The 26,874-nt window shown below is 45.3% G+C and overlaps 1 protein-coding gene across 1 annotated transcript in view; it reads right to left on the bottom strand.

Moving 5' to 3' along the window:
• Positions 1–26,874, bottom strand: part of CDYL2 (chromodomain Y like 2) — a 165,889-nt gene that overhangs the window by 26,716 nt on the left and 112,299 nt on the right. Inside the window, exon 3 of the mRNA XM_082711063.1 lies at positions 1,921–2,138. Within this exon, the coding sequence (XP_082567189.1) occupies positions 1,921–2,138 (218 nt within the window). The remainder of the gene's footprint in view (positions 1–1,920; positions 2,139–26,874) is intronic.

Genomic DNA, 26,874 nt, shown 5'->3' with positions numbered 1-26,874 from the left:
AGAGGATGTGGAGAAAGGGGAACCCTCTCACACTGTTGGTGGGAATGCAAGTTGGTGAGCCACTTTGGAAAGCAGTGTGGAGATTCCTCAAGAAATTAAAAATAGAACTTCCCTATGACCCTGTAATTTCACTACTGGGTATCTACCTCAAAGGTACAGATGTAGTGAAAAGAAGGGCCATTTGCACCCCAGTGTTCATAGCAGCAATGGCCACAGTCGCCAAACTGTGGAAAGAACCAAGATGCCCTTCAACAGACGAATAGATAAGGAAAAGGTGGTCCATATATACTATGGAGAATTATGCCTCCATCAGAAAGGATGAACACCCAACTTTTGTACCAACATGGATGGGACTGGAAGAGATTATGATGAGTGAAATAAGTTAAGCAGAGAGAGTCAATTATCATATGGTTTCACTTCTTTGTGAAACATATGGAATAACACGGAGGACATTGGGAGATGGAGAGGAGAAGTGATTTGGGGGAAATTGGAGGGGGAGATGAACCATGACAGACTGTGGACTCTGAAAAACAATCTGAGGGTTTTGGAGGGGCACGGGGTGGGAAGTTGGGTGAGCCTGGTGGTGGGTATTAGGGAGGGCATGTATTGCATGGAGCACTGGGTGTGGTACATAAACAATGAATTCTGGAACACTGAAAAGAAATTTAAAAAAAAAAAGAAAGTAAGTAACAAGTTACAGAATGAAAGCATATTTTCCAATCAAATGACTGACAAAGAAGTCTTAGAACTCAAGAGTTAAAAAACAATTTTAGGAAGGGGCAAAAGATGTCAACAGACATTTCTCCAAAGAAAAGAGACAGGCAGGCAATAAGCCCTTGAAAAGACACCCAACATCATTAGTCATCAGGAAAATGCACACCAAAACCTCGGTGAGATGCCACCTCATGCCCATTCCAAGAGCCACAACAACAAGAACAGATAGTAACAAGTGTTGACAAGGATGCAGAGACACTAGAGCCCTTGTATATGGCCAGTGGGAGTGGAAAATGGCACAGCCACTGTGAAAACAGGTTGGCAGTTCCTCAGAGAGTTAAATGCAGAGTTACCATACGACCCAGCAGTTCCATAAGGAGGGAAACAGCCAAGAGCACTGAAAACACGTTCACACGCGAACTCGTACACAAACATCTGCAGTGATATTCGTCACAACACAGTAGTCAAAGATGGAACCAAGACACACGTCCATCACTGAACGACTGACGGACCAAACACGGCACATCCATACGAGGGAAAGGAAGGAAGTACGGGTGTGTGCTACTCCATGGATGAACCTTGAAAACATGGTGTTCACTGGAGGAAGCTGGTCACAGACCACATACAATACGCTTACGTTCACGCGAAATGTTCAGAACAGGCAAACAGGTAGATACAAAAAGTAGATTCGTAGTCGCCGGGAAAGTGGGGAGAGGATGGCAATGGGCATGGGGCTTCCTTTCGGGGTGATGGAAACGTGCTAGAACTAGATCGTGGTGAATATACTGAAAAATGTACAGGTTAAAAGGGTGAAATCTATGGTCTGTGAATTGTCTCTCAATTGAAAGAAAGTAATCGATCTGAGTGACTAGGATTCCTTCCAAAGCAAGGAAATTTGACATGCTTGGAAAAGCCCAAGATACACGGAGCTGCCCTGTGACTAATTCTGGGCCCTGGATAGGTTTTCCGAATCTCTCCATTCACTGGGGTCTTCATCTGTCAAATGGGATAGTATGACTACCTGGTCATAAAGATCAAATGGAAAATGTATGTAAGGTCATCAGCAGATGGTGTCCCAGAGTCAAGTTTGCGTGTGTGCTGGCTACCATTGTAGGCTCCTGGTGGAACAGAGAGAGAGCCAATGCCCCATCCTGAATGAGAAGCCCTCTCCAGCCTGACCCTCCCCTGGGGTCCCCTGCCTCTCACCTCGGGGGTCAGCGCGTTGTTGTCCGAGGTCTGGCTGGACAGCAGGATGTGTGTGAACCCCTCTTCCTTCCGCACGACAATGTCCCGAAACCTACAGTTGCTTTCATTCTGGCGGACGCTGTACCTGAGCCTCTTGTCAAAGACATAGTCCTTCTCTGCTTCCAGCTTCCTCTTCACGGGGCTGTGCAGGTTTAATCCCCCGTTGGTCAGAGCAGAGCCTTCCAAAATCAGATAACCAAAGTGAGAAACTGACATAGGCACAGCCGCACGAGAGGGCGATCACAGCACGTTCAGATCAGATGTGGTGGAACCTCCATGCACCCTCTGATCTCGGGTGGAGGAGGGCCCGGGGATTAACTGCCTCATCTCCAAATCTGAAATAGGACGGACAGCGGTCTCTGTGGAGAGCCCCCTATAACCCTCGATCCCCCTCCCACACACCTACCTGGGGGCCTCTACCTGTGCTCATGCGCATTCAGCAGGAAGGAACCCACAACTTCGAAAACTGATGGCTACAAAACCAAATAGACCAATGAAAACACTGCAGCTTTATTCATAATCACCCCAAACTGGAAGCAACCAGTATGTCTTTTCCTCGGCGAATGAATAAACAAGCTGGTATGTTTGTAACGTGGAGTATTATTTAGCCATAAAAAGAATTCATCGTCAAGCCATGAACGTACACAGATGAATCTTGGATGCATATTGCTAAGTGAAAGAGGCCAGCCCGATTCCCATTACACAGAATCGGTCAAAAGATCAGCAGTTTCCAGGGATCAGGAAGAAGAGGAGGTGGAACAGGGGAACCCGGGATTCTGAGGGCAATGAACCGACTCTATAGGATACCATGATGGTGAATGTGGGACATTTAAGCATTTGTCAAAATCCAAAGAGCTTTGCCGCCAGACAGTGAAGCGTAAAGGATGCAAATCAAAATAAACACATTGACGAGACTGGGGGAGTCCAAGGATGACACGCAGCATGTGATCAAAGAATCGAACTACAGGGTCCATGTGTGAAACATCCTCACCAAAGAGGGTGGGAGGCCCTCGGCACCTCAGAAACTCCAGGAAGGACTGGAGGAATTTGTAAAACTAAAGGCAAGATAGTCCGTGGAGAAACCCTGTGCTCCAGCTGGTGGATCCGATTCCCATGGACAGGGGTGAGAGCTCGGATTCGGACACCATTATCCACGCGTGCCAGAACTGAACGGTTAAAGGAATGGAAGGCAGACGGCAGGAGCAATGCTTCTCACCACTGGAGCGGGGCTTGACACATAAGCAAGGGGAGGGGGCCAGAAAGATCCATGTGGCAGTGGGTCCACATTGGAAGATACCAGGATGACCTCATGAATCTGTAACACAGATAGAGACAGTTACATTCGGACACAATTACAGGTACGTGTGTGTACACAGGGCACTATACACACGTGTATTTCCTCCACCTGTCAGCTGAGAGGACCCAGAACCACTGACACCCCAACAGCAGCGAGCACACCAAGGGCCCAGGTGTTGGTTTCTGATACCACTCTCAGGAAAAGGAACCAGGATTCCCTGAAGAAACAGCAGATTCCAGGCCTGAGGCAGGAAACAAACAAGATAAGCTTGTGGTGGTGGAAAGGAAGGAAGTAGTTAAAAAAAAAAAAAAATCTCTGCGGTGAAGACACATGTCAAAAGGACAGAGGAGCCAAGTGAAAGAGCTCCCGATGGTCAAAGGTTGACAACGTGGATAACACTACAGACTGGAAGTGCATTATAACTGAAGCATAAAATCAGTACCCTGAGTCCATACCGATGTCAGTAAGTGATCAAATTCATAAATAAATGGGTGAGAAGACACAGACCTCCCACGTAGAAGAATTCCAAACAGTTTCTGTAGATTCCCTGCCCACAGGGAGGCGGAGCCCCAGTCGTTAAGTGTGGCCTGAGCTGGCGACTTCCTTCCGCACAGCACAGCATGGAAGGCTGGGGGCAGGGGTTGTAACTGGCCGGCGGAGAAAGCTGACTGGAGTAGATGGAGAAGGCAAAGTCCCCTCAACCTGGTGACGGAGACCAACATCCACAGTAATGAGTCACGGTGATGGCATATGTCCTCAACACAACACATGGTCTTCCAAAAACCTACAACCCTGTTTCTAGGCATAAAAAAAGATGAAACAAATCCAAATCGAGGGGCACTCTACAAAATACTTCATCAGTACATTTCAAAATGGTCAAGGTCATCAAAACCCAGGAAAGTCAGAGAAACAGCACAGCTCAGAGGAGCCTAAGGAGACACGACAACTCACTGTAATGTGAGATCCTAGGTGGGATTCTGGAACAGACATTAAGCAAGAACTAAGGAAACCTGAAGAAAGTAAGGACTTTGGTTAACGACAGTGTATCACGACTCGTCATCAACTGTAGCAAACACACCGCTCTTACGTAAGATGTTAATGATGGGAGGGAGCTGAGTGGGGCCCAAAGAGAAACTCTCTGCATTACCTCCCCAATATTGCTGTAAGTCTAAAATTATTTCCAAAAGTGAAGCTTACTTTACTTTAAAATTAAGTTAATCATCATAATTTTTTAAAACCCCACAAAATAGTCCTTAGGCCATTCCAACATGCAGGCAGGTTTGAGAACACGGACCAGTGGTTCTTACACTTGAACGTGCATCAGGATCACCTGCAGACTGTTAAAAATCCACCTGCTGGGCCCCACCCCAAACTGCTGCTACTGCTTCAGCAACCAGGCTCTGAGACCCAGGGTTCAGACAAATCGGGGGTCATCCATCACCAGGTGCCTCCCTGATGCCCAGGTGTGCCCTCTGCTTGAAAGCTGGTGAAGGTCTGAAGATGTTGTTGCGGGTCCCATTGCTGCTGGGGATGGTAGGGGACCGCCCCAGGCAGGATGGAGCTGCCAGGAGGTAGGAGGTGGGGGTACAAGGAAACCCAGAGAGGGACGTCTTACCTGTTAGAGCCTCTCCTTTAGTTTTTGGTGGGGATGCTGGAACCCAACCAGAAGCTGGTCCCCTGAAGCCCAACCTGCCCCCTGCTTAGGGAAATGACTGTGTTAGCTGATCCTCTGAAAGCAGGTTAGGAGTATGAAGAAAGAGAACGTATTTAAAGGATCCAGGACACAGTAAGCAATGAATGAGTAATGGCGTCTACTTGCTTTATAATCTTTATTGCCTGGATCAGCACAAAGGTATTCCGGCGGTATTTTCTGTATGAACCCTGTCTCCCAACAATACTGTCAGTGTCTTAAGGGGAGCACCACTGTCACACACAATACAGCTCGGCATAGTACCAGGGCACCAAGAAGTTCCGAGGAATCATTCTGTGGCCCCCAGAGCCTTGAGTCACCCTGTGGGTAGACTGAGGTCCTTACTTCGCCTCGTGGGTCTCAGGGTATCAAGAACCAAGTCCAAGGCAGGGATCAGGAAATGATTCCTCCTCCTGCACGCGGGGTCCCCACCCAGGTGGGCGCCCAGCCACCGAGCGGCACAGGAGCAGCAGGGCTCGTGTCACTGAACGGCTTCCCTGAAGTCTCCTCATTTTGTACTTTTCTATTACTCAAAGCAACTGGGCTTTGTCAAGCCCCATGATGCGGGTAAAATGATTCAATGAACTCCGGAAAGTAAACGCGAGCATTTAATTAAAAGGCTGGTGTAGAGGGAGCTGTTTCTTCAGGGTTAACCTCAAAACCTTCAGCTCCACGGAAGAGCTTCCTAATTGGAGCTGGCCAGGGTTTCTGCAGCAGCCCGGGCAGATCCGTGCCATGGCCTTGCTGGCAGAGGTTAGCGCATCCCAGCAGCTGCTCTCGGAGGCCACTGACTCCCGCCTGGGAAAAGACAGAAGCTCGGGGCTTGGGCACGTCAGCGCCTTCCAGATGTGGGAAAGTTCTGACCAAAATCCTCCCGCCCCAACCCCCCCAGCCAGGTCAAGGCACTAATAACAATTATATGAGAGAGAAGGGCGGGAGGCTTACCTTTTGTGAGTTCTATGGCTCGTTTACAAATTTCTCAACAGTCCTACAAAACTGCCGGTCTCTGTCTATTTTGCAAGTAAGGAAGAGGGAATAAATGGCTGGAAGTCACAGAGATTTCAAATGGGGGAGCCAGGGCTGGAGTCAGCTCTCCCTCATTTTATTTCTTCCTCTAAAATCTGATTGTTTTTCACCTCCTACACGCTGGCTGGAGGCTAGATGACAGAGTTGCAGCAAGAAATGAGAGAACTGAGGTCCCTGCACTCAGACTTTGGGGGCTCAAGTTGGGGAGATGAAAAGTCAATGAGTGAACTATTACCTAAAATTGGGACAGATGAGAAAATACTGAGTGACGTGATAGAGAGTAATGGGGACAAGGGTCTCTGAATTCAACGCCGGCGGTCTTTCTTCAAGAGCACAGGATAAAGCAGCCCTCACAGAACCATCTGGCCAAATAAACCACAAAACTACCTGAGGGAAACAGACCTGTTTGTTCTCTGTCAGGACACGGGGCTGGCACCTCTGATGGTGACTTGGAAGCACCATCTTTGGGCCCAAGAGAGGAGAGCCGTCCTGAGGGCCCAGATTCACATCTGAACCTAAGTGGTTCACATGAGCCCTGTACCTCAGGAGATGCCGAGCAAAGCCGCCCCGCAGAAACCCTCAGGTGCTGGCCTCACACCAGGCTGTCCTCGAGGTCTCTCCCCTGCTGTAGCATCATGCTTCCTGAAACTGTGGCAGGTTGACTGGGAAGATACCACGGGAAACAGAACATGCTGGAAGCATGGAAGCTGAAGTCTTTGCCGCCAGACAGTGTGGAAGTCCCAGCCCTGTGTTTGCTACCTGGGAGAAGCTGGGAACCCACATGAGCTCCTGAGTATTTATCTCCTTGATGAGAAGATGAGACTAACAGGATCTGCTTTTCAGGGTTGTTTTGAGTTCAGTTAAAGAACCAGCAGGAGATCAGCAAGCACCTGGCTCATCTCAGGCACTTCACAAACGTTAGCTGAAGGACCCCAAGTCATTCCAAAAAAAAGGAATTAACTGCTGAGTCTGTAAGCCTGAGGCACAGACCCAGACCAGAGGGCACAGAGGGGACAGACCGCCCGTGAGTCCATAAATCAGGGGGAAACCCAACAACGGGTCAGCCGTTAGCCCCCCACACTCCCTCCCATGAGCTACAAGGCTGAGCGGCTCACTCACCCATACTCTGTGTCCCCATTACCCACGTGCAGCCTGGGAAAAAACATTCCTGCCTCACACGATTGTTGCCAAGTAAAGGAAGTGATGGCAGCTGCATTCCTGGGACACAGGATAGTTTCCTTCCTTTTTTTCCCTTCAAACCTTCCCACATTCCTTCCTTCAGAGTAAGTACAAAGGAGTTTCTGACGTTAAGAAGGTTCCATAAAATCACGCTCTGACATAGCTCCTTTGCTCCAAACATGCGGAAGTGGCCGGTAAATACCGGGCTCACAAACAAGATAATCATCTCTGTGCGTGAGAGGCAGAATGTCGACACAAAGCACTACGTGGGGATGGGGGATGGGAGTGCTGGGCAGGAGGCACACACACAACAGCGGAAAGACCAATGTCCCATGCAACTTGAGAAAGGGGACCCCAGCCCAGGGGGTGGCCCAAGGCCCCCTCTGTGAAGGCATGCCAACAATAAGAAAACCACCAGCTGCCCATGGCCATAGGTTTTGGGGCGCTCCAGGCCAGGTGGAGGCAAACACAAACTGTCGTTGGCATAGGGGGGTGGAAGTGAAGAAAATCAAAACACAAATTTATCTCTTAATATGACCCCAAACATCAAAATTCCAAAACCTGAAGACATCTAACGCTTAGAAACCTAGCCAACAAAATCAACACTTGTGACATGAATTACTCCAAAGAAGATAAAATGAGTATCATGGAATAATCTGACAAGGATTTTAAAACAGGAATTTTTCAATGCTCTAAGTAACAGAAGCAAGAGAAAAAAAAATTATTGAAAATAAATAAGAAATTTTCAAACAAAAACAGAAGGAAGGAAAAAAAAAAGGGGTGAGGGTAAGGTAAAGACTAAATGAGAAGAAAAATGGCAAATAGGAGAAAAATATTTGCATATCACAGATAAAAGACCAAGATGGCCAAATTGTAAGAAGTTTTAAAGATGAGTCAAAACGCCCCAGATTCCTCCTTTAACAAAGAGTGGACAGAAGATATAGGCAAGAACCACAAATATTACATGAAAATAGCCCTTAAACATAAAACCCCAACTTTCTTCAATAATGTAAATTAAAACTCAAAATTATGGAGTAAGAATTAAAATTATACTGAGATACCATTTCTCACCCACCTGCTTGGCAAAAGTTCAAAATCCTGACAGTACACTCTGCCAGAGAGGATGTGGGGAGTCGGGCATTCTCTTAATTGTGGGTGGAAGGCAAAATGGCATAATAGCAATGGAAGGGAATTTGGCAACATGTGACAAAGCTGTTTATGTGCTTACTCTCAAGCCTGCAATCCAATCCTAGAAATGTGACATCAACATAAACTTCTAACAGTACAAAAAAATACATGTGCCTACGATGACACCCTACAGCACTCTTTGCAACTGCAAAATATTGGAAGCTATCTAAATATCCAAGAGTGGGTTGAGGACATAAACTAGGGTGCATCTATATGATGGAATACTATGCAGCCATAAAAAAGAATGGTCACTGTCTCTATGAGTTAATAGGGAGTGGTTTCCAAAATATATCTTCATGTGGAGACAGACAAGGTGCAGAAGTGCTTTATGTTTAGTGTAAGGAAAAAAGGGAAAGAGATAAATCTGATTTTTATTTTTCAGAAAGAAACACAGGATGAATAAACCAAAAGATGATGAAACTGGTTCTGCAAAAACAAGTGTGCACAAGTGGTTGGCAGGGAGAATAGAGCAGAAGGAGGTGGGGGGACAGAGGACACTGTTCTGAGTACATCTTTCTATTTTAAGTTCTGGAAGCATATTAAAGTATGTCAAGAAAATACAATCAGGGAGGATGAAGAAAAATAAACTGAATGCGAACAGGAAGAGAGGAACTAATCTTATCTCAAATGAATAACATAAGGACACTGGGGGAGGGTGGAGAACCAATACGAGTAACAATTTTTGAGTGCAAAATTATGACTTACACACCCTCAAACAAACCTTGAACTCTCCCTAGTGGGTTTGTTTTCATACAGTTGAGCAATTCCAGAATTATTTTATAGGCAGTACAGGGTTGAGCCGATGAGTAAAAGTGTGATGTTGTGGACAGACAGGGTTCTCTTGATGGAAGAAAGGTCAAAATAAATATGGAAAGGGGAAGGCAAGGAAGAAATGCATGGGAATAGGATGGAAAAACTTTGGACCATAATAGAAAAAACTGGAATATGGATCATAGATTAAATTACTATACCAATGTTAAGTTTCTGAAATTTATAACTGTACTGTGCTGGCTTAAAAGAGTATCCTTTTTCTTAGAAAATACCAATTCTGAATATTAAGGGGTAAAGAGGCATGATGTATGTAATCCATACTTAAATGGTTCAGAAAAAGAATAATAATATGTATATAATTTGTATAATCATTTCTACATAACTTATGAGTGTGTATGTGAGACTGTATCTAAACATATATACACATATGTGTACATATACATAAACATAAACATAAAGAGAGGGCAAACAGGGTAAAATATTTTAAAAAACTGATGAATGTGAAAAAAACCTCTTCATGAGGTTTTCTGTAAGTTTTAAAATACTTTCAAACAAAAAGTCAAAGAGGAGCAAGATGGCAGAGGAGTAGGAGACCTAAATATCATCAGGTCCCAGGAGATCAGCTGGATAGTTATCAAACCCTTCTGAACAGCTACAAATTCAACAGGAGATCAAAGAGAGGAGCAGCAATTCTAGGAACAGAAAATCAACCAGTTTCCAGAAGGTAGGATGTGTGGAGACATGAATCTGAGGCAACAAACAGGAAGATAGATTGCAGGGGGACGGGCTGGCTCCCAGCAAGTGGTAGAGCAGTGAAGCACAAAATTGGGACTTTGAGAAGTCTGTGCCACTGAGGGACATCAATCCAAAGGCTAAGCGGGTATGGAGCACTCATGGGGACAGTGTGGTCTCAGGACCTGCGGGGTCACAAAAAGACCAGGGGTGTCCGAGTGTGGCAGAGCTCCCAGGTATCAGAGCAGGGAAGCCTGCCTCAGAGTCAGAGCTAAGGATGGGGCTCTCAGCTCAGGCTTACCTTAGACCAGGATCCAAGACACAGTTGGACCACTGCTCGTTGGGCAGGGACCCCACAAGACGTAGATCTAGGAACACTCACATTCCTCTGGGAAGAGTGGTGCAGGAGTGCACAGCAGGATCTGCTGGGTTTGGACACACCAAATAGGGGCCGTGCACCAGAGACCAAAATGCTCGGTCACAGGCCAGGTGAGCTCAGAGTGCAGTAAGAGATCCAGAAACAGGAGAGACTGACTGCTTTTCTCCCAGGGCACACTGAGGAGCTCTCAGTTCCTATGGGACTGGAGATTGTGAGGCCGTCATTTTCATTCTGTCCTCCAGAGCTCTACGGAAAGCGTTCAGGGAACAAAAGCTCCCGAGAGCAAACCCCAGCAGATTACTTAGCCTGGCCCCTGGCTAATTCCGCCTCAAAGACATTTGAGAATCATGACAATGGGCCTCTCCCCCAAATTAATAAGAACATCCAGCCAAGCCCAAGTTCACCAGACAATGAGAACGACGGAACTCCAGAGCTAGGGAAAAGCAACACATAGAATTCACAATATTTTTTCCCATGATCCTTTGGTCTTTCAAAATTAAATTTTTTAACTATTTTTTCTTATTCTGTTTTTAAATATTTTCCTCTTTCCTAATTTTTCAACTATTTTATCTTATCAATACTTTTTTAAAAAATCTTTTTAAATTATCATTGTTATAGTCATATTTTATCCCATCATTGTATTTAACCTTATTTCTTCCATACATGTAGGTTTTTTTCCTTTAAAATTCTGGGATACAATTTCTTCTCCTAAATCAAAATATACCCTAAATCTAGCTCATATTTTTTCTAGTCTCCATCCAGATCACATTCATTCCCTTTTTTTCCCCTCAACCAACTTCTGAGCTTATCAATTCCTTTTTAAAAATTTTCTTACTTTTCATCCTCACAGTCATATTCCATCTGTTCATCATGTTTACCCTTATTATTGTATATATATGTTTTTCTTTCTTTAAAATTTTGAGAAGTAGTTTCTTCTAACAGACCAAAATACACACAAAATCAAGTGTGTGGCTCTATTCTATTCACAAGTCTAATGGATACATATTTTTTTCTTTTTTCTTTTTTTTCCCTTTCTTCTCCCACTGGTATAGGATCTCTTCTAATTTGATTAGTATGTATTTTTTCTGGGGTCATTGCTACCCTGTTAATATTTTGTCCTCTCATTCATCTATTCTTATCTAGATAAAATGACAAGGCAGGAAAAACTCACCACAAAAGAAAAGAACAAGAGGCAGTACTAACGGCTAGGGAACTAATCAATATGGACACTAGTAATATGTCAGAACAAGAACAAGAGTTCAAAATGATGATTATAAAGGTGCTAGCTGGGCTTATATAAAGCAAGGAAGGTGTTAGAGAATCCCTTTCTGGAGAAATAAAAGAACAAAAATCTAATGAAGTTGAAATCAGAAAAGCTATTAATGAGGTGCAATTTAAAAAAATGGAGGCTCTTACTGCTAGGATAAATGAGGCAGAAGACAGAGTTAGTGATATAGAAGACCAAATGATGGAGAATAAAGAAGCAGAGAAATACGGAGATAAACAACTACCGGACCACAAGGACAGAATTTGAGAGACAAGTGATATCATAAGATGAAACAATATTAGAATAATTGGGAACCCAGAAGAAGAAGAAAGAGAGAGAGGGAAAAAAGGTATATTGGAGCAAATTATAGCAGAGAATTTCCCTAATTTTCCAAAGGGAACAAGCATCAAAATCCAGGAGGCACAGAGAATCCCCTCAAAATCAATTAAAATAGGTCTATACCCCATCATCTAATAGTAAAACGTACAAGTCTCAGTGACAAAGACAAAATCCTGAAAGCAGCTCGGGACAAGAAGCCTGTAACATACAATGGTAGAAATATTAGATTGGCAGCAGACCTATCCACAGAGACCTGGCAGGCCAGAAAGGACTGGCATGATAGATTCAGAGCACTAAATGAGAAAAATATTTTGCCAAGAATACTATATCCAGATAGGCTGTCATTGAAATAGAAGAAGAAATAAAGTGTGTCCAGGACAAACAAAAACTAAAAGATTTTGCAAACACCAAACCAGCTCTACAAGAAATACTGAAAGGGGCCCTCTAAGCAAAACGAGACCCTAAAAGTAGTAGACCAGAAAGGAACAGACAATATACAGTAACAGGCAATACGATGGCACTAAATTTGTATCTTTCAATAGTTACCCAGAATGTAAATGGGCTAAAGGCCCCAATCAAAAGACACGGGGTTTCAGAATGAATTAAAAAAAAAAAAAACAAGACCCATCGATATGCTGTCCACAGGAAACTCATTTTAGACCCAAAGACCCCTCCAGATTTAAAGTGAAGGGGTGGAAAATAATTTACCATGCTAATGGACATCAAAAGAAAGTAGGGGTGGCAATCCTTATATCAGATAAATTAGATTTTAAGCCAAAGACTATAATAAGAGATAAGGAAAAACACTATATCATACTCAAAGGGTCTGTCCAACAAGAAGATCTAATAATTTCTAATATTTATGCCCTTAACATGGGAGGAGCCAATTATATAAACCAATTAATAACAAAATCAAAGAAACACATCAACAATAATACAATAATAGCAGGGTACTTTAACACCCTCATCACTGAAATGAGCAGATCATCCAAGCAAAAGATCAACAAGGAAATAAAGGCTTTAAATGACACAGTGGACCAGATGGACATCACAGATATATTCAGAACATTCCATCCCAAAGCAACAGAATAAACATTCTTCTCTAGTGCACATGATACATTCTCCAGAAGAGATCACATCCTGGGTCACAAATCAGGTCTCAGCCAGTACCAGAAGATTGGGACCATTCCCTGCATATTTTCAGACCACAATGCTTTGAAACTAGAACCCAATCACAAGAAGAAAGTTGGAAAGAGCTCAAATACATGGAGGTTAAAGAGCATCCTCCTGAAGAATGAATAGGTCAACCAGGAAATTAAAGAAGAATTGAAAAAATTCATGGAAACAAATGAAAATGAAAACACAACCGTTCAAAATCTTTGGGACACAGCAAAGGTGGTCCTCAGAGGAAAGTATACAGCAACACAAGCCTTTCTTGAGAAAAGAAACAAGAAAGATCTCAAGTACACAACCTAACCCTATACCTAAAGGAGCTGGAGAAAGAACAGCAAATGAAGCCTAAATCCAGCAAGAGAAGAGAAATAATAAAGATCAGAGCAGAAATCAATGAAATAGAAACAAACAAACAAAAAAAGAGTAGAACAAATCAATGAAACTAGGGGCTGGTTCTTTGAAAGAATTAATAGGATTGATAAGCCCCTGTCCAGACTTATCAAAAAGAAAAGAGAAAGGACCCAAATAAATAAAATAATGAATGAAAGAGGAGAGATCACAACCAAAACCAAAGAAATACAAACAATTATAAGAATGAATTATGAGCAAATATACACCAGCAAATTTGACAATCTAGAAGAAATGGATGCATTCCTAGGACATATAACTACCAAAGCTGAACCAGGAAGAAATAGAAAACCTGAACAGACCCATAATCAGTAAAGAGATTGAAGCAGTCATTAAAAATCTCCCAACAAACAAGAGCCCAGGGCCAGATGGCTTCCCAGAGGAATTCTACCAAATCATTTAAAGAAGAACCAATACCTATTCTCCTGAAACTGTTCCCAGAAATGGAAATGGAAGGAAAACTTCCAAACTCATTTTATGAGGCCAGCATTACCAGACAAAGACTCCATCAAAACAAGAAAAAATACCCCATCAAAAAGGAGAATTACAGACCAATATCCTTGATGAACACAGCTGTAAAAATTCTCACCAAAATACTAGCCAGGAGGATCCAACATTACATTAAAAGGATTATTCACTGGACACCTGGGTGGCTCAGTTGCTTGGGCAACTGCCTTCAGTTCAGATCATGATCCTGAAGTCTCGGGATCGAGCTCTGCATCAGGCTCCCTGCTCAGCAGGGGGTCTGCTTCCCACTCTGACATTCCCCCTCTCATGATCTCCCTCCATCTCAAATAAATAAATAAAATCTTTAAGATAAAAATAAAAGGATTATTCACCACAACCAAATGGTATTTGTTCCTGGGCTGCAAGGTTGGTTCAACATCTGCAAATCAATCAATGTAATGCAATACATTAATAAAAGAAAGAACAAGAACCATATGATACTCTCAACAGATGCTGAAAAAGCATTTGACAAAGTACAGCGTCCTTTCTTGATCAAAACTCTTCCAAGTGTAGGAATAGAGGGTATATACCTCAATAACGTCAAAGCCATCTATGAAAAACCCACAGTGAATATCATTCTCAATGGGGAAAAATTGGGAGCTTTTTCCCTTAGCTCAGGAACACAGAAGGGATGTCCACTATCACCATTGCTATTCAACAGAGTACTAGAAGTCCTAGTCTCAGCAATCAGACAACAAAAAGAAATAAAAGGCATCCAAATAGGCAAAGAAGTCAAGCTCTCACTCTTTGCAGATGATATAATAGTTTATGTAGAAAACCCAAAAGACTCCACTCCAAAAATGCTAGAACTCATATAGGAATTCAGTAAAGTATCAGGATAAAAAATCAATGCACAGAAATCAGTTACACTTCTACACACCAACAGCAAGAGAAGAAAGAGAAATTAAAGAGTCGATCCATTTACAATTGCACCCCAAACTATAAGATACCTAGGAATAAACCTAACCAAAGAGGCAAAGAATCTGTACTCAGAAAACTATAAAGAACTCATGAAAGAAATTGAGGAAGACACCAAGAAATGGAAACACATTCCATGCTCATGGATTAGAAGAACAAATATTGTGAAAATATCTATGCTACTTAAACCAATCTATACATTTAATGCAATCCCTATCAAAATACCATTAATGTTTTTCAAAGAAATTGAACAAATAATCATAAAATTTATATGGGAAAGAAAAGACCCTGAATAGCCAGAGGAATGTTGAAAAAGAAAATGAAAGTTGGCGGCATCACAATTCCAGACATCAACCTCTATTACAAAGCTGTAATCATCAAGACAGTATGGAACTGGCACAAAAACAGACACACAGATCAATTGAATAGAATGGAGAGCCCAGAAATGGATCAATTCCATGGTCAACAAATCTTTGATGAAGCACTACTGCTTCCAATGGAAAAAGACAGTCTCTTCAACAAATGGTGTTGGGAAAATTGGACAGCCTCATGCAGAAAAATTATCCAAGAATATAAAAATTAATGGGAACAAATGAAAATGAAAACACAACTGTTTAAAATCTTTGGGACACACCATTTCCTTACATCACCCACAAAAACAGACTCAAAATGGATGAAAGAACTCAATGTGAGACAGGAATCCATCAAAATCCTTGAGGAGAACATAGGCAGTAACCTCTTCGACCTAAGCCATAGCAACTTCTTCCTAGAAACATCACCAAAGGCAAGAGAAGCAAGGGCAAAAATGAACTATTACAACTTCATCAAGATCAAAAGCTTTTATAGAGCAAAGGAAACAGTCAACAAAAGAAAAGACAACTGACAGAATGGGAGAAGATATTTGCAAATGACATATCAGATAATGGGTTAGTATCTAAAATCTATAAGAACTTAACAAACTCAACACCCAAAGAACAAATAATCCAATCAAGAAGTGGGCAGAAGTCATCAAAAGACATTTCTACAAAGAAGACATCCAAATGGCCAACAGACACATGAAAAAGTGCTCAACATCACTTGCCACCAGGGAATCACAAATCAAAACCACAGTGAGATACCACCTCACACCAGTCAGAAAGGCTAAAATTAACAAGTCAGGAAATGCCAGATGTTGGTGAGGATGTGGAGAAAGGGGAATCCTCCTACACTCTTGGTGGGAATGCCAGCTGGTGCAGCCACTCTCGAAAACAGTATGGAGGCTCCTCAAAAAGTTGAAAATAGATCTACCCTATGACCCAGCAATCTCACTACTGGGTATTTACACTAAGGATACAAATGTAGTTATCCAAAGGGGCACATTCACCCAAATGTTTATAGCAGCAATGTCCACAATAGCCAAACTATGGAGAGAATCTAGATGTCCATCAACAGATGAATGGATAAAGAAGATGTCTCACACACACACACACACAATGGACTACTATGCAGCCAGCAACAATGACATCTTGCTATGTGCAACGACAAGGATGGAACTAGAGGGTATTAGGCTAAATGAAATAAGTCAGTCGTAGAAAGACAATTATCATTTGATCTCTCTGATATGAGGAATTTGAGAGGCAGGGCAGGGGCTTGTAGGGGTTAGGGAGGGAAAAAATGAAACATGAAGGAATCGGGAGGGAGACAAACCATAAGAGACTCTTAATCTCATGAAACAAATTGAGGGTTGCTGGTGGGGCAGGTAGGGCTAAGGTGGATGGGTTGTAGACACTGGGGAGGGTATGTGCTATGGTGAGTGCTGGGAAATGTGTACGCTTGATGATTCACAGACCTGTACCCCTGGGGAAAATAATACATTATATGTTAATATAAAAAAAAGTCAAACACACTTTAAAAAACAAATATTCTGCAAATAAGAACCAAACTAAAGTCCTATTCATGGGGTAGCTCTAAGAAAAGAATATTTGAAGAGGTAAGAGCTGAGTATTTTCTATAACTTAAAAAAGGGCAAGTTCTTAGTTTTAAAGAGCACTCTGGTAAGTAAGACGAAGAGACAAATGATGAACAGCAGCATGTCAGGAGGAAAGAAAAGATCTTAAAATGTAGCCTTCAGGGAAAAAAATCAGATCATCACTAAGGGAAGACAGAGTGATAGCAACAGCAACAGCACTGGCCTGGGAAGAAAGGAAATTCTGCCATTGGAGTATTGAGAAAACAAGCATCAACCAAGACTTTTATACCCAGTTAAAGCGGCATTTAAAGGCCTGAGTAAACAGGCATTTTTCAGACCCCCCCAATGCCAATAGTATTTATCTATCAGAGTCTTAAGGAATCACAAAGAGAAACTTCACCATATAAAACAGTTAATTCCAAGGAAGACCTAGGACTCAAGAAACAAATCTGGTCTTAAAAATTGTCAGTAGGTGAAAAAAATTTTCATAAATGTAATTACTCACTACAGAAATAAACACAATCTTTGGTGTTTAACAACATTGGGTGTATAAAACAAAAACAATGTCTAATGTGAATTAAAAGCCAAGTAGTATCCTCCTTGCTATATTCAATAGAACACCCTGTTTGAAAAAATTCATAGTTGAATATGAATGCTAAAATTGAAGAATAAAAATACAATATGTGGTTGGCTTCCAAGTCAGCCCAGGGCAAGGGAACCTATAAAATGTACAGTCCAATAAAAAGCTTCAAAATATCACTGAATGGTGATGGGAGAAGGAGCAGAGAGACACATAATGCAAAATAAAAGAAAGAATCCAAAATATACTAATAATCACATTAATCTGCAAGAATATTAGATTAATATATTAAAACACAGAGATGATCAGTTTGAACAAAAGATGAAAGAATCCAGGTGGGTGAAGGACTCCCTAAGGAAAGACCCTTAGAGACGGAAAAAGTCATCTGAGCTGAGCTACAAGGAGGAGGAAACCAGGACAATCCACTGAGAAATAGTGATGGCTCCAAAACTATCAGGAAATGGCACGCAGTTGTCAGTGTGCAGGAAGGAAAGGTGTTCCAGGAAGCGCACTGCAGTTTGTAAGACACATAAGAAGAAATAGAAAAACAAGGGAAGCTTCCCTGGGTTTGGAGCGGGGAGAGGTAAAGGGCTAGAGAGGCCACAGAGGACAGCACTGATGAGCCGCGGACCACCGGAGACTTCTACCACACAGTATCATCTTTCAAGAAACACGTCCAGTCCAGGCAGGGAGCGGGGTCTCTGCCCATTTTCCCCACCAAGACCGTGTCAAACCTCAGGCACAGAAGGGCACAGGGAGGAAGGAAGGAAAAGTTCAGACAGATCACCAGAGGACACTGTCCCCAACTGAGGGACAGCACTATCCATGCTTCTTTCATGCTGACATGGTCTATCTCTCAGGAACTCGGGCAACTCTTGGTTTATCACAGGCAGTGGGGCTAGGAGATTTTCTACACCTGCCCAGAACCATCCAAAATGGAGATTTCAGGGTCAATACCGCCTCATCTTCAAAGTCTTTTCTCTCTATGGCTCACCAGAGGCAATACCTATATTTTGTTGGGTATTTGCTATGCGATTCACATAGTTTACCTCATCCAACTCTAACAACCCTGTAAGACCCAATTTTATCCCCATTTTACAGAAAAATAAACCAAGAAGCCAAGGCCATCAGGCCATCAGAAAGTGCCAGAATAGGGTTTACCCTCCAGCACCTTGATTTCAAACTGGATGCTTAATTCAACCACCAAGGCTCAAATCTAACACCAGTCCTGGGCCCTCCGACTAAGAGCCCAGTTTTCACTGCACAGGGCAGGAAGGAAAATTTAGACATTATGCCTGGACTGATTTCAGGTGATGCTATTACCAAGCCGAGCTCATTTTGCAGTGTTATTATCACCTGCACACCTGCTCGATGCCCCCACTGAACTCTGTGGGGACCAGCCTGAGTGTCCCTCAGTTCTGCAGCTGCAGGGCTGAGCACAGTGCGTGGTGGACAGCAACTGCTCTGCAAAGTGCTCATCAGGGAAATGAATGAGTGAAAAACAAATGGAGCAACCCCATTGTACCGTGCCAACCTCGTGATTGACATTCTTGACGCTGGGACGCATCCCATATTCATTTCTCAATGTGCTGGTCACACTTCCACACCTTTGTATTGGTCCTGTGCTTGGAAACATTTATTTTCTGAAATCAGGTTGATCTTATACCTAGATGACTCCTATCACACCTGCTCCTTCCGCCCCATGGCAGCTGAGCGAGATCTCACCTCTCAGAGACATCCAAGGAGACAACACAGTGTCCGTACTACGAATTTTCCTTCCCTTGGACAGAAAGTAGTAACACTGTTTGTGGTCTCAGCCATCAGCACACAGAAGGGAGAGGTTGAGAGACCAGACCCCCTCTCTATCCTGGAAAGCCCATGTGCTTAAAGGTCTCATCCCTCTCAATGCAGCTCTGCTGTTACCGGCTTGGGAAGTCTTCCAGAGCAGCTCATCTCTCTTCTTGTGGCTGTTTTTGTACATCCTCCTTCTTTTACAGCCTCTACTCTACCTTCCACCATCCATTCAGCATATAATTAGTGAGTGTCTATGAGATGCCTGGCGCCTGGGTCAGGCTGATGGGCAGAAACAGGCAAATCCTGCTTTCCAGTAGAACATCCTGCCATGATGGAAATGTTCTATGCTGTTCTACCCAATATAGTAGCCAACAGTTACACATGGCTACTGAAATTATAAAATCTTTGTTTAATTTTAACTAACTGAAATCTCACCACATGTGCCCGGTAGCCACCATACTGGACAGTGTAGGAGGGAATCCTGCTGCAGGATGATTATCTTGCATACCTTGCCAGTCCTGACATACCTTTTCTCGACTGTCTGACTCCCTCCTCACCCTCAGAGTCATAAAGACAAGGGTCATGCTGGGCATTCTTAAATCTCCAGGACCAGTGCAGCCCAGAAGGCCATTGCTGAACCTGATGAGCCAACAAAGGAATAAGTGGCTGTAGTGGAGGACCTACATTAGTTTCCATCTCCTGACTGAAGGAGAAGTGGGAACAAGAGGCCAGACAGCAGGACAGGGGTCTGCTGCTGGCCCCAAGAGAGCCGCAAGCCCAGGCACCACCCGTCCTATCCATCCTCTCTACTATTCCAGTCAAGGTCAGCGCCTTGGGAAGCAGACAGATTAACAGAGAGGAGGAAGAACTGGGACCCCCTGCAGGGCAATTCACACTGGAGCACCTTCAGCTGCAAACTATGGCAGAGAGGAGCAGTAAGAAGGCTTAAAATAAATAAAAGCGAAGACTCATCAGCTCCACAGTTGAGCGAAACCATCGCTTTGTCGACGGCAGGGTTAGGGTTTCCCAGCTACAGTTCTTAGAAGAGAAAGTGATAGTTCTCGTGCATGAGAGCCATTTCCTGGTCTGTGGTTGACTCACCCAAGATCCCTAATGCCTTGTGGACGGTTCTGAAAGCACCCTGAGAAGGGAAGGTGAGGGTAGTGGGTGCAAGGTTCACATGTCCCGCGCATCGGGAGGAACCAGATTCAGCAGTCTTTCAACAGAAGCATGGCTGGGCGGTCGGGATCTTCAGCGGGGACTGAAGTTGAAAACAACCCCCGTCACTGCACCCACTAGTGTCACAAAGAGTTCAAAGTACCCAACATGCACCCGAACTCCATACGCGTGGAATTATTTCACGGCTGGTCGCTGTCCCAGCCCCACACTGTCCCCGAGTCCAGAATCCCTGAATTCACCAGAAAAGCCCAAATGGACGAATTTTTGAAAATCATACTTCATCACATTAGCCATCATCTGGCATTTTGTAATGATGCCTCTGGACATGTCCTGAATTTCAGGGAAGCTGAGGTTCCCGCGTTACTTAGAATTACTGGGAGGGGTGGTGCCTCCACAAGAGCAGACCGTGTCTTTGACTCACAGACCCTCTGGCTCCAAGGCCATCCTTGCCCTACTACCTCCAGAGTTCACAGCAAGTTTAAAGGAAAATCTAATCACTTCCTGCACTGGGATTTCTACTAAGAAGTCTACTGCATATTCTCTTCCGCGGCCAAGGACTATGCAAAACACGGAAGTGCAACCCAAAGGAAATGCACTCTGAGAAATGGATCTGCAGTACCCCTGATGGGGGGCAGGGCCAGGGGCGGTGCAGGGGGAGCCCGGGCGTGTAATTCAGAGCCTGCGAGACACCGTGAATATTAAGGGAGAAGAAGCGTAGCAAGTAGGGCCCTCACGGCAGATGGTAAAAACAACTGTCAGACACACAAGGGGAAGTGGATCCTTCCGTTGCTGCTGCAAAGAACCTGACAAAACATGAGCTCTGCGTGTCACGTCCCCAGGAGCAGGGAGCGTAATGTGAGAACACGGGAGAGCCCCCAGTGGAGGTGATGCTGACATAGTCGGGGGGAGGGGGGGCGTGAACCTGGCACAGGACCCACATCACACAGCAGCGAGGGACTCTCACTTTCTCTCTTGTGTCCATTCATTCATCCACTCCCTCCCTCGGCAGGTGTTTCTTAAACACCTATCATGGGCAAAAGAGAGATCACGCCTGCCCTCATGGGGCTCAGGAGGCTCTCAGGGAGCGAAGCAAGCAGAGATCACCTAGGTGATCAGGTTGTGACCCTTACACACCGAGGTCCATGCTGTCATTGAAGAAATACTGCTCTACATGTGCAAGCAAAACTGGACTCCAACCGACACGGGGAATCGCCATTGGGTGAGCCACGATGGAAGAGGAGAGACGGACCACCCACACACACTTAGAGCACAGGGAGACAGGTGTGCACCTGGTGCCAGGCACGCCGGGATGGGCAGGCTCCACAGGCCCTGGAGAGTGTGGGCTGTGTGAAGGACTTCCTCAGCCTCTTCCAGAAGTAATCCAAAAACACCCTCCTACTGCAGGCTCCCCCTGTCTGATCCTCTAGCCGACCCTGATGGAACCCCCCGGAGCCTCAGGCTCCCCTGTGGGCTAGATTACAACTGCCTGGGCTGCCACATTTCTTGTGATAGAGCTCCAAGCCCCCACACGTGGATCCTTGGCTGTGGTCCTGAGCCTGCCGTCAACACCCCCACCATCCCTGCCTTCTCCCTGGCTCCTTCTGGCTCCTTCTATCAGCTTGTGCATCACCTCCTCCAAGAAGCCCTCTCTAACTCTCTCCCCAAGCTGGCTTGGGCATCCCTGGCCACAGCTACTTCAAGATCATCTTCTCATCTCTCTGTGGTACAAGGCACTGCAATTACTTGTCTAAACAGTGTCTGGTATATTGTAGTCACTCAAAGAGGACCAGATGAGTAAACATCTATAAGAAAAGACTGATACACATAGTATTTTTTTTTAATTTGGGAGAGAAAGAGTGAGAGAGAGAGCATGAGAGGGGAGCTCGGAGGGAGAAGCAGACTCCCTGCGGAGCTGGGAGCTTGATGAGGGACTTGAACCCCAGGGCTCAGGGATCGTGACCTGGGCAGAAGGCAGTCGCTCAACTAACTGAGCCACCCAGGTGCCCTGATACACACAATATGTTGAGTGCTCTAAAACACAAGTAGGAAAACACAAAGATCCAGTTAGAAAACTGGGAGGGGTGTGAAATAATAAAAGCTAATATTCACCAAATGTCCACCCTATGGCAGGTAAAATTCTTAGAGCTTTCTGGGAAGGAGTTCATGTCTTCTGTACCCCAACCCCACAAGTATCCGTACTTTAAGAATGAAGAACTTGGCCCAGAGAGGGTGGGCCATTTGCCAGAGGCCACGTGGACGAACGCCTTCATCTACCCACCACACTGAGTGTTGGTGGCGAGACGATATTTGGGCCACTCCCGGGGAGAGGAACACCCCAGCAGAAACACGAGAAGACCCTCGTGCTCATTTGTAAACTGAAATCACAACGACAGAGCTTGGAAAAGCAGGACAGAGTTGGCAGTCGCTAGGGTTGGCCAGAGGGTGTCTTTGGCGGCAGCACACATGTCCGTCAGGAAGAGGACAGTCTGGGTGCTAGAAAACTCCGGGCACCTCAAAGGGAAGCAGAGCCACAAGCCTGATAAAAATGGGTTTTTTAAGTTAAAACAAGATGTTCTCACCATTTCCAGGCTTTACTTGGATGTCCCCTTCTCAGTGAGGCCTCAGATTCTAGTTCTGTGTGTGTGGTGTGTGTTCCTTCTAATCTGAGGCCCAGAGGGAAATCGCTCACTGCTAGTCATTCCCCTTCCTCGGAATGCCAAGTCAGCATCTTTGGAACCACTAAAGATGTCTCAGAGGCAGGCCCCAGGGGTCCTGGCCAGAATCATGCCCCAGGACACAGGGAAACGTGTGCTGGTTTGAACTTAAATCGCTGCAGTGCGGTTTTTTTCCTTCCTAAAACCTAAAACTGTTCACAGTCCTCTGAGAGCTTTAGCATCGCCGGTCCTGGCACCACACTCAAGCTCTCCCCTCTGATCTCTGTGTCTCAACCTCTTCGACTGAGCCTCCGTCTTCCTGTGCAGAGGCAAGGCCAATCACGGCAGACCTTGTTGTGTGGCTACACTGTCCCATCGCTAACTCCGAGAAACGCTGAGGGGACTGGAAGCTATCCCAAGTGCAGGACCCAGGAGGGGCTCAGCACCACCACTGCCCTAATCATCAAAGAGAACTGGGCTTTTGTCTGAGTGCTGGGAGGTGGGGGTAAGCCTCAGGCCTGGGGGTCCACACCGATGGGGAGGAGGAGGAGTTGGCAAGCCGATTTCTGTTACTCTGCAGACAAGGCACCCTCTTACTGCTTGTACCCTCTGGGGGGATGGGGTGTGGCGGTGCTTTACTGCTCCCCCACTTGCTTGGGTTCACCGCTAATGAATGGCCACTTGGAAACAGTTCCTAAAACTTGTTTTGAGGTAGTTGAGAGGGGAAAAGAGTATCTGAGCTGACAAGGAAAGTGATGAGTCGATCTCCGAATCTTGACATCAGCTTCTCTGGATGCCAAAAACCTAATCCAGGAGCGGGGAACCGACCAACCACGAGGTTGACTTCCCCCTTGGACTTGCCATGGGTCAGGGGACAGTCAGATTTTCCATCCCCGTCTGGCGCTTTTGCTCTGAGGCAGTGGCCAAGCTGAAAGGTCTTCACGTTACCCCGTAAGAGAGGTTTAACTTCATTCCTTAGCCCCTGGTCACTTACTGGCCACACTTGGAAAGACAAACCAGACACCCCCCCCCCCCAGGCTGCTGTTGTTGCTGATACTGGTTTGGAAAACGACTCACTTCTGAATAACACAGAAGTTGGTCAGCGTCTGTGGGCCTGGGGGCGGGTGTCTCAAGTGCGCTGGCAGAACAGCTGGGGCGGGGCAGACAGACACCTGCGTGGACCAGAGGCCACTGACGTGGTTCACTCCGTGGCTGGTGGCCGCGGACCGTGGCACTCGGAGCCAACTTTCCCCTCGGCCTCTTCCGGAGGCAGTCTGGGCACCTCAAGAAGCAGTGGTGACTCTAAAGGTCATGAACTGGGGTCGTGGTCAGGGCACGGAGTGAGAAGTTTCTCTAGCAACTTCTAGTTTTGAGGAAGTATCCGGGACATTCAGCACTATATCCTTAAGTAGAACTGACCTGTGATTTTCTTGCATTTCCCCTCCTTGTCTGGCTTGGAAATCCAGGTTACACTTGCCTCCTCAAAGGGATTGGGAGTGTTTCTCCTTTTTCTTCTGTTCTCTGTAATCCTTTGGATAAGACAGGGATTAATCTGTTCTGAAGTATTCGGTAGACTTGCCTATAAAACCATCTGGGCCTTGTGGGCCTTCTTGCTGCTATTTTTATGAGAACATTGTGATGATTCAGTTAATGATTTCTTTAATAGTTATAGAGCCTATTCAGGTTTTCTGGTCATCCTTGAGTTCATCGTCCTTGAGTTCCTTAAGTTGTTTTTCTGATTTGTTTTTGTTTTGTTTTGTTTTTTAGGGAACTGACCATCTTATCCAGGGTTTCAAACTGAATGGCACAGAGTTAGTCCCACTATCTCAGGCTTAGAAAGAGTCTATCCTTCCAGTAATAAGGAAGAAGGGCAAGTTCAAGTGCCCCATCAGCACGCCCGGCCCCAGCTCTCCCACCCTCCGCACTCAGGGCATGTGTTTGTCAGGGGTCAGGGCTTTAGGAACTGCCCTGTACTGCCCGCGAGCCAGAGGGGCAGTGGTGCAGAGGCCAGCTCTGGAGTCGAAGCGCCTGGATTTCTCTCCTTGTTCCAATCTGGGCACACGTACCCTCAGTCTCCTCCTCTGTAAAATGGGTAGAAACAGCCACAGCTAGCTCTCAGGACTGTATGAGAATCAAAAAAAGTGCTCTGTAAACCCCAAGGCCTCATCAAAGAGGAGTTCTTATCCTATAGAACTTTGAACTTAACTCATTTCACAAACTTTCCCCATTAGGATGCTCATGGATGACAACTCAGGGTCCAGAGCAGAAGGGCTTCCACTCAGTCAAGGACCAACAACTGCCATTTTCATCTCAACCCTCTTGGTGCTCATTAGCCTAGAGCAGTGGATCTGCAAGTGGGGTCCCCAGACTAGCGGCAGCATCTGGGAAACTTCTAGAAAGGCAGACTTCCGGGCTCTACTCCACCTCCACTGAATCAGACCCCTGGAGGGTTGGCATAACAGCCTTGTGTTTTGACACACCCTTCGGGAACTCTGATGCCGGCTCCATGTGTAGAGCCCTAAGTTCTTAGAAGCCACAGGGCCCTACCCACGCTCCTGCTAAGTCCTGAGTTGCTTTTAAAACACGCTTACTCCCCGATGATCAATGAAGGGCAAAACAATAAATCGTACAGGAAGAGGCATGGGAAGAGATAAACAAACATCATAGAAGTGAAAGCTGAGATCATTTTAAAAGATCAATAGAAAGAAATGGCAAATGCTGCCTGTTTGTGTGGGGTGACTCATTCAATGATAGGAACCATTCTGAAAACACTGAACCAAGCAGCATCTGAGCTGCAGGGCCCGCATGACAGGCAACAGTCGTCGGGACACAAGGGAACAGCTTCTCAGAATTCCAAGATACGCACACGCGAGGCCACGGGCTCAGCCTCAGCGCTCGAAGCTCACCAGCTTCAGGGACATTCAGAGAACAGAGAACGCTGTGCGCCCGCGGGCAGTGCTCGTGCTCAGGGCAGAACGCTGGCTTGAAGTGAGGGATGTTTCGACAGGTTAGGGGCTCACTGAATCTGGAAAGTACTGGTGCTTCGGCGCGCTCAGACAAGAGCATGCCAACCGGTTCTCCTGGACCAGGCCATGAGAGAAGGCAGCTAACTCAACAGCTTTTCCATACAGATGAAACTGGTCTATTTTAGAGAAATAGAAAGAGGGAGAGAGAAAGAGAGAGAGAGAGATGTCTGGTTGAAAAATGCATCAGCAAGGAGAAGTGATGGGGTTATAAACCTTTGGGGGACCAAATCCCATTCACACTTACACAGTTTAACATCTAACGTGTGACCGGCTCTACCAGCAAACGGATCCTTGAACCACTGCGGAGAAACCAAATACTTCCTCTGCGATGACCGTATAGTTAAAATTCCGCATTGGAAATGCATAACCCACACCCTGCCCCTGAGATCTGGATTCATTCGACTGGGGTGGAGCCCATTTCTAATAAGCTCCCCAAGGGATACTGAGGCAGATGGTTCCGGACCACAGAGTCATTTGTCATTACCAGAGGAGTCCGAATCAAGAGCGGTACACAGTCATTGCGCACATTTCACAAACATTGCTGGGGAAAATGCAGGCTGAAACCAAAACACCACCCGCCAGAGCCCCGATTTAGCATTTGTTCCCACAGCACAGATCAGGGAAGTCAGCAGTAAATGAGTAACGTGTTACATAAGTTGCTTTTCTGTATGCAGAACCTTAATTCACCAACGAGAAGTTAAAATCATATAAAAAGCAACGGCCCACCCCCAAAACAAATGCTGGGAAAGTGAAGCCAGGATCTCCCCAGCCCCTTCTGGCAGCCGAAGATAATCCCGCCTCTGTGCTACCTACAGACCCCACGGGCTCACCTCGAGCCACAAGGAACTGGATCCTCAGAG

This window comes from Mustela nivalis (genome assembly GCF_964662115.1).
Source record: "Mustela nivalis genome assembly, chromosome: 18".
Taxonomy (NCBI): domain Eukaryota; kingdom Metazoa; phylum Chordata; class Mammalia; order Carnivora; family Mustelidae; genus Mustela; species Mustela nivalis.
Note: the sequence above shows the minus strand (reverse complement) of the source record. Positions and strands in the feature narration are given on the sequence as shown.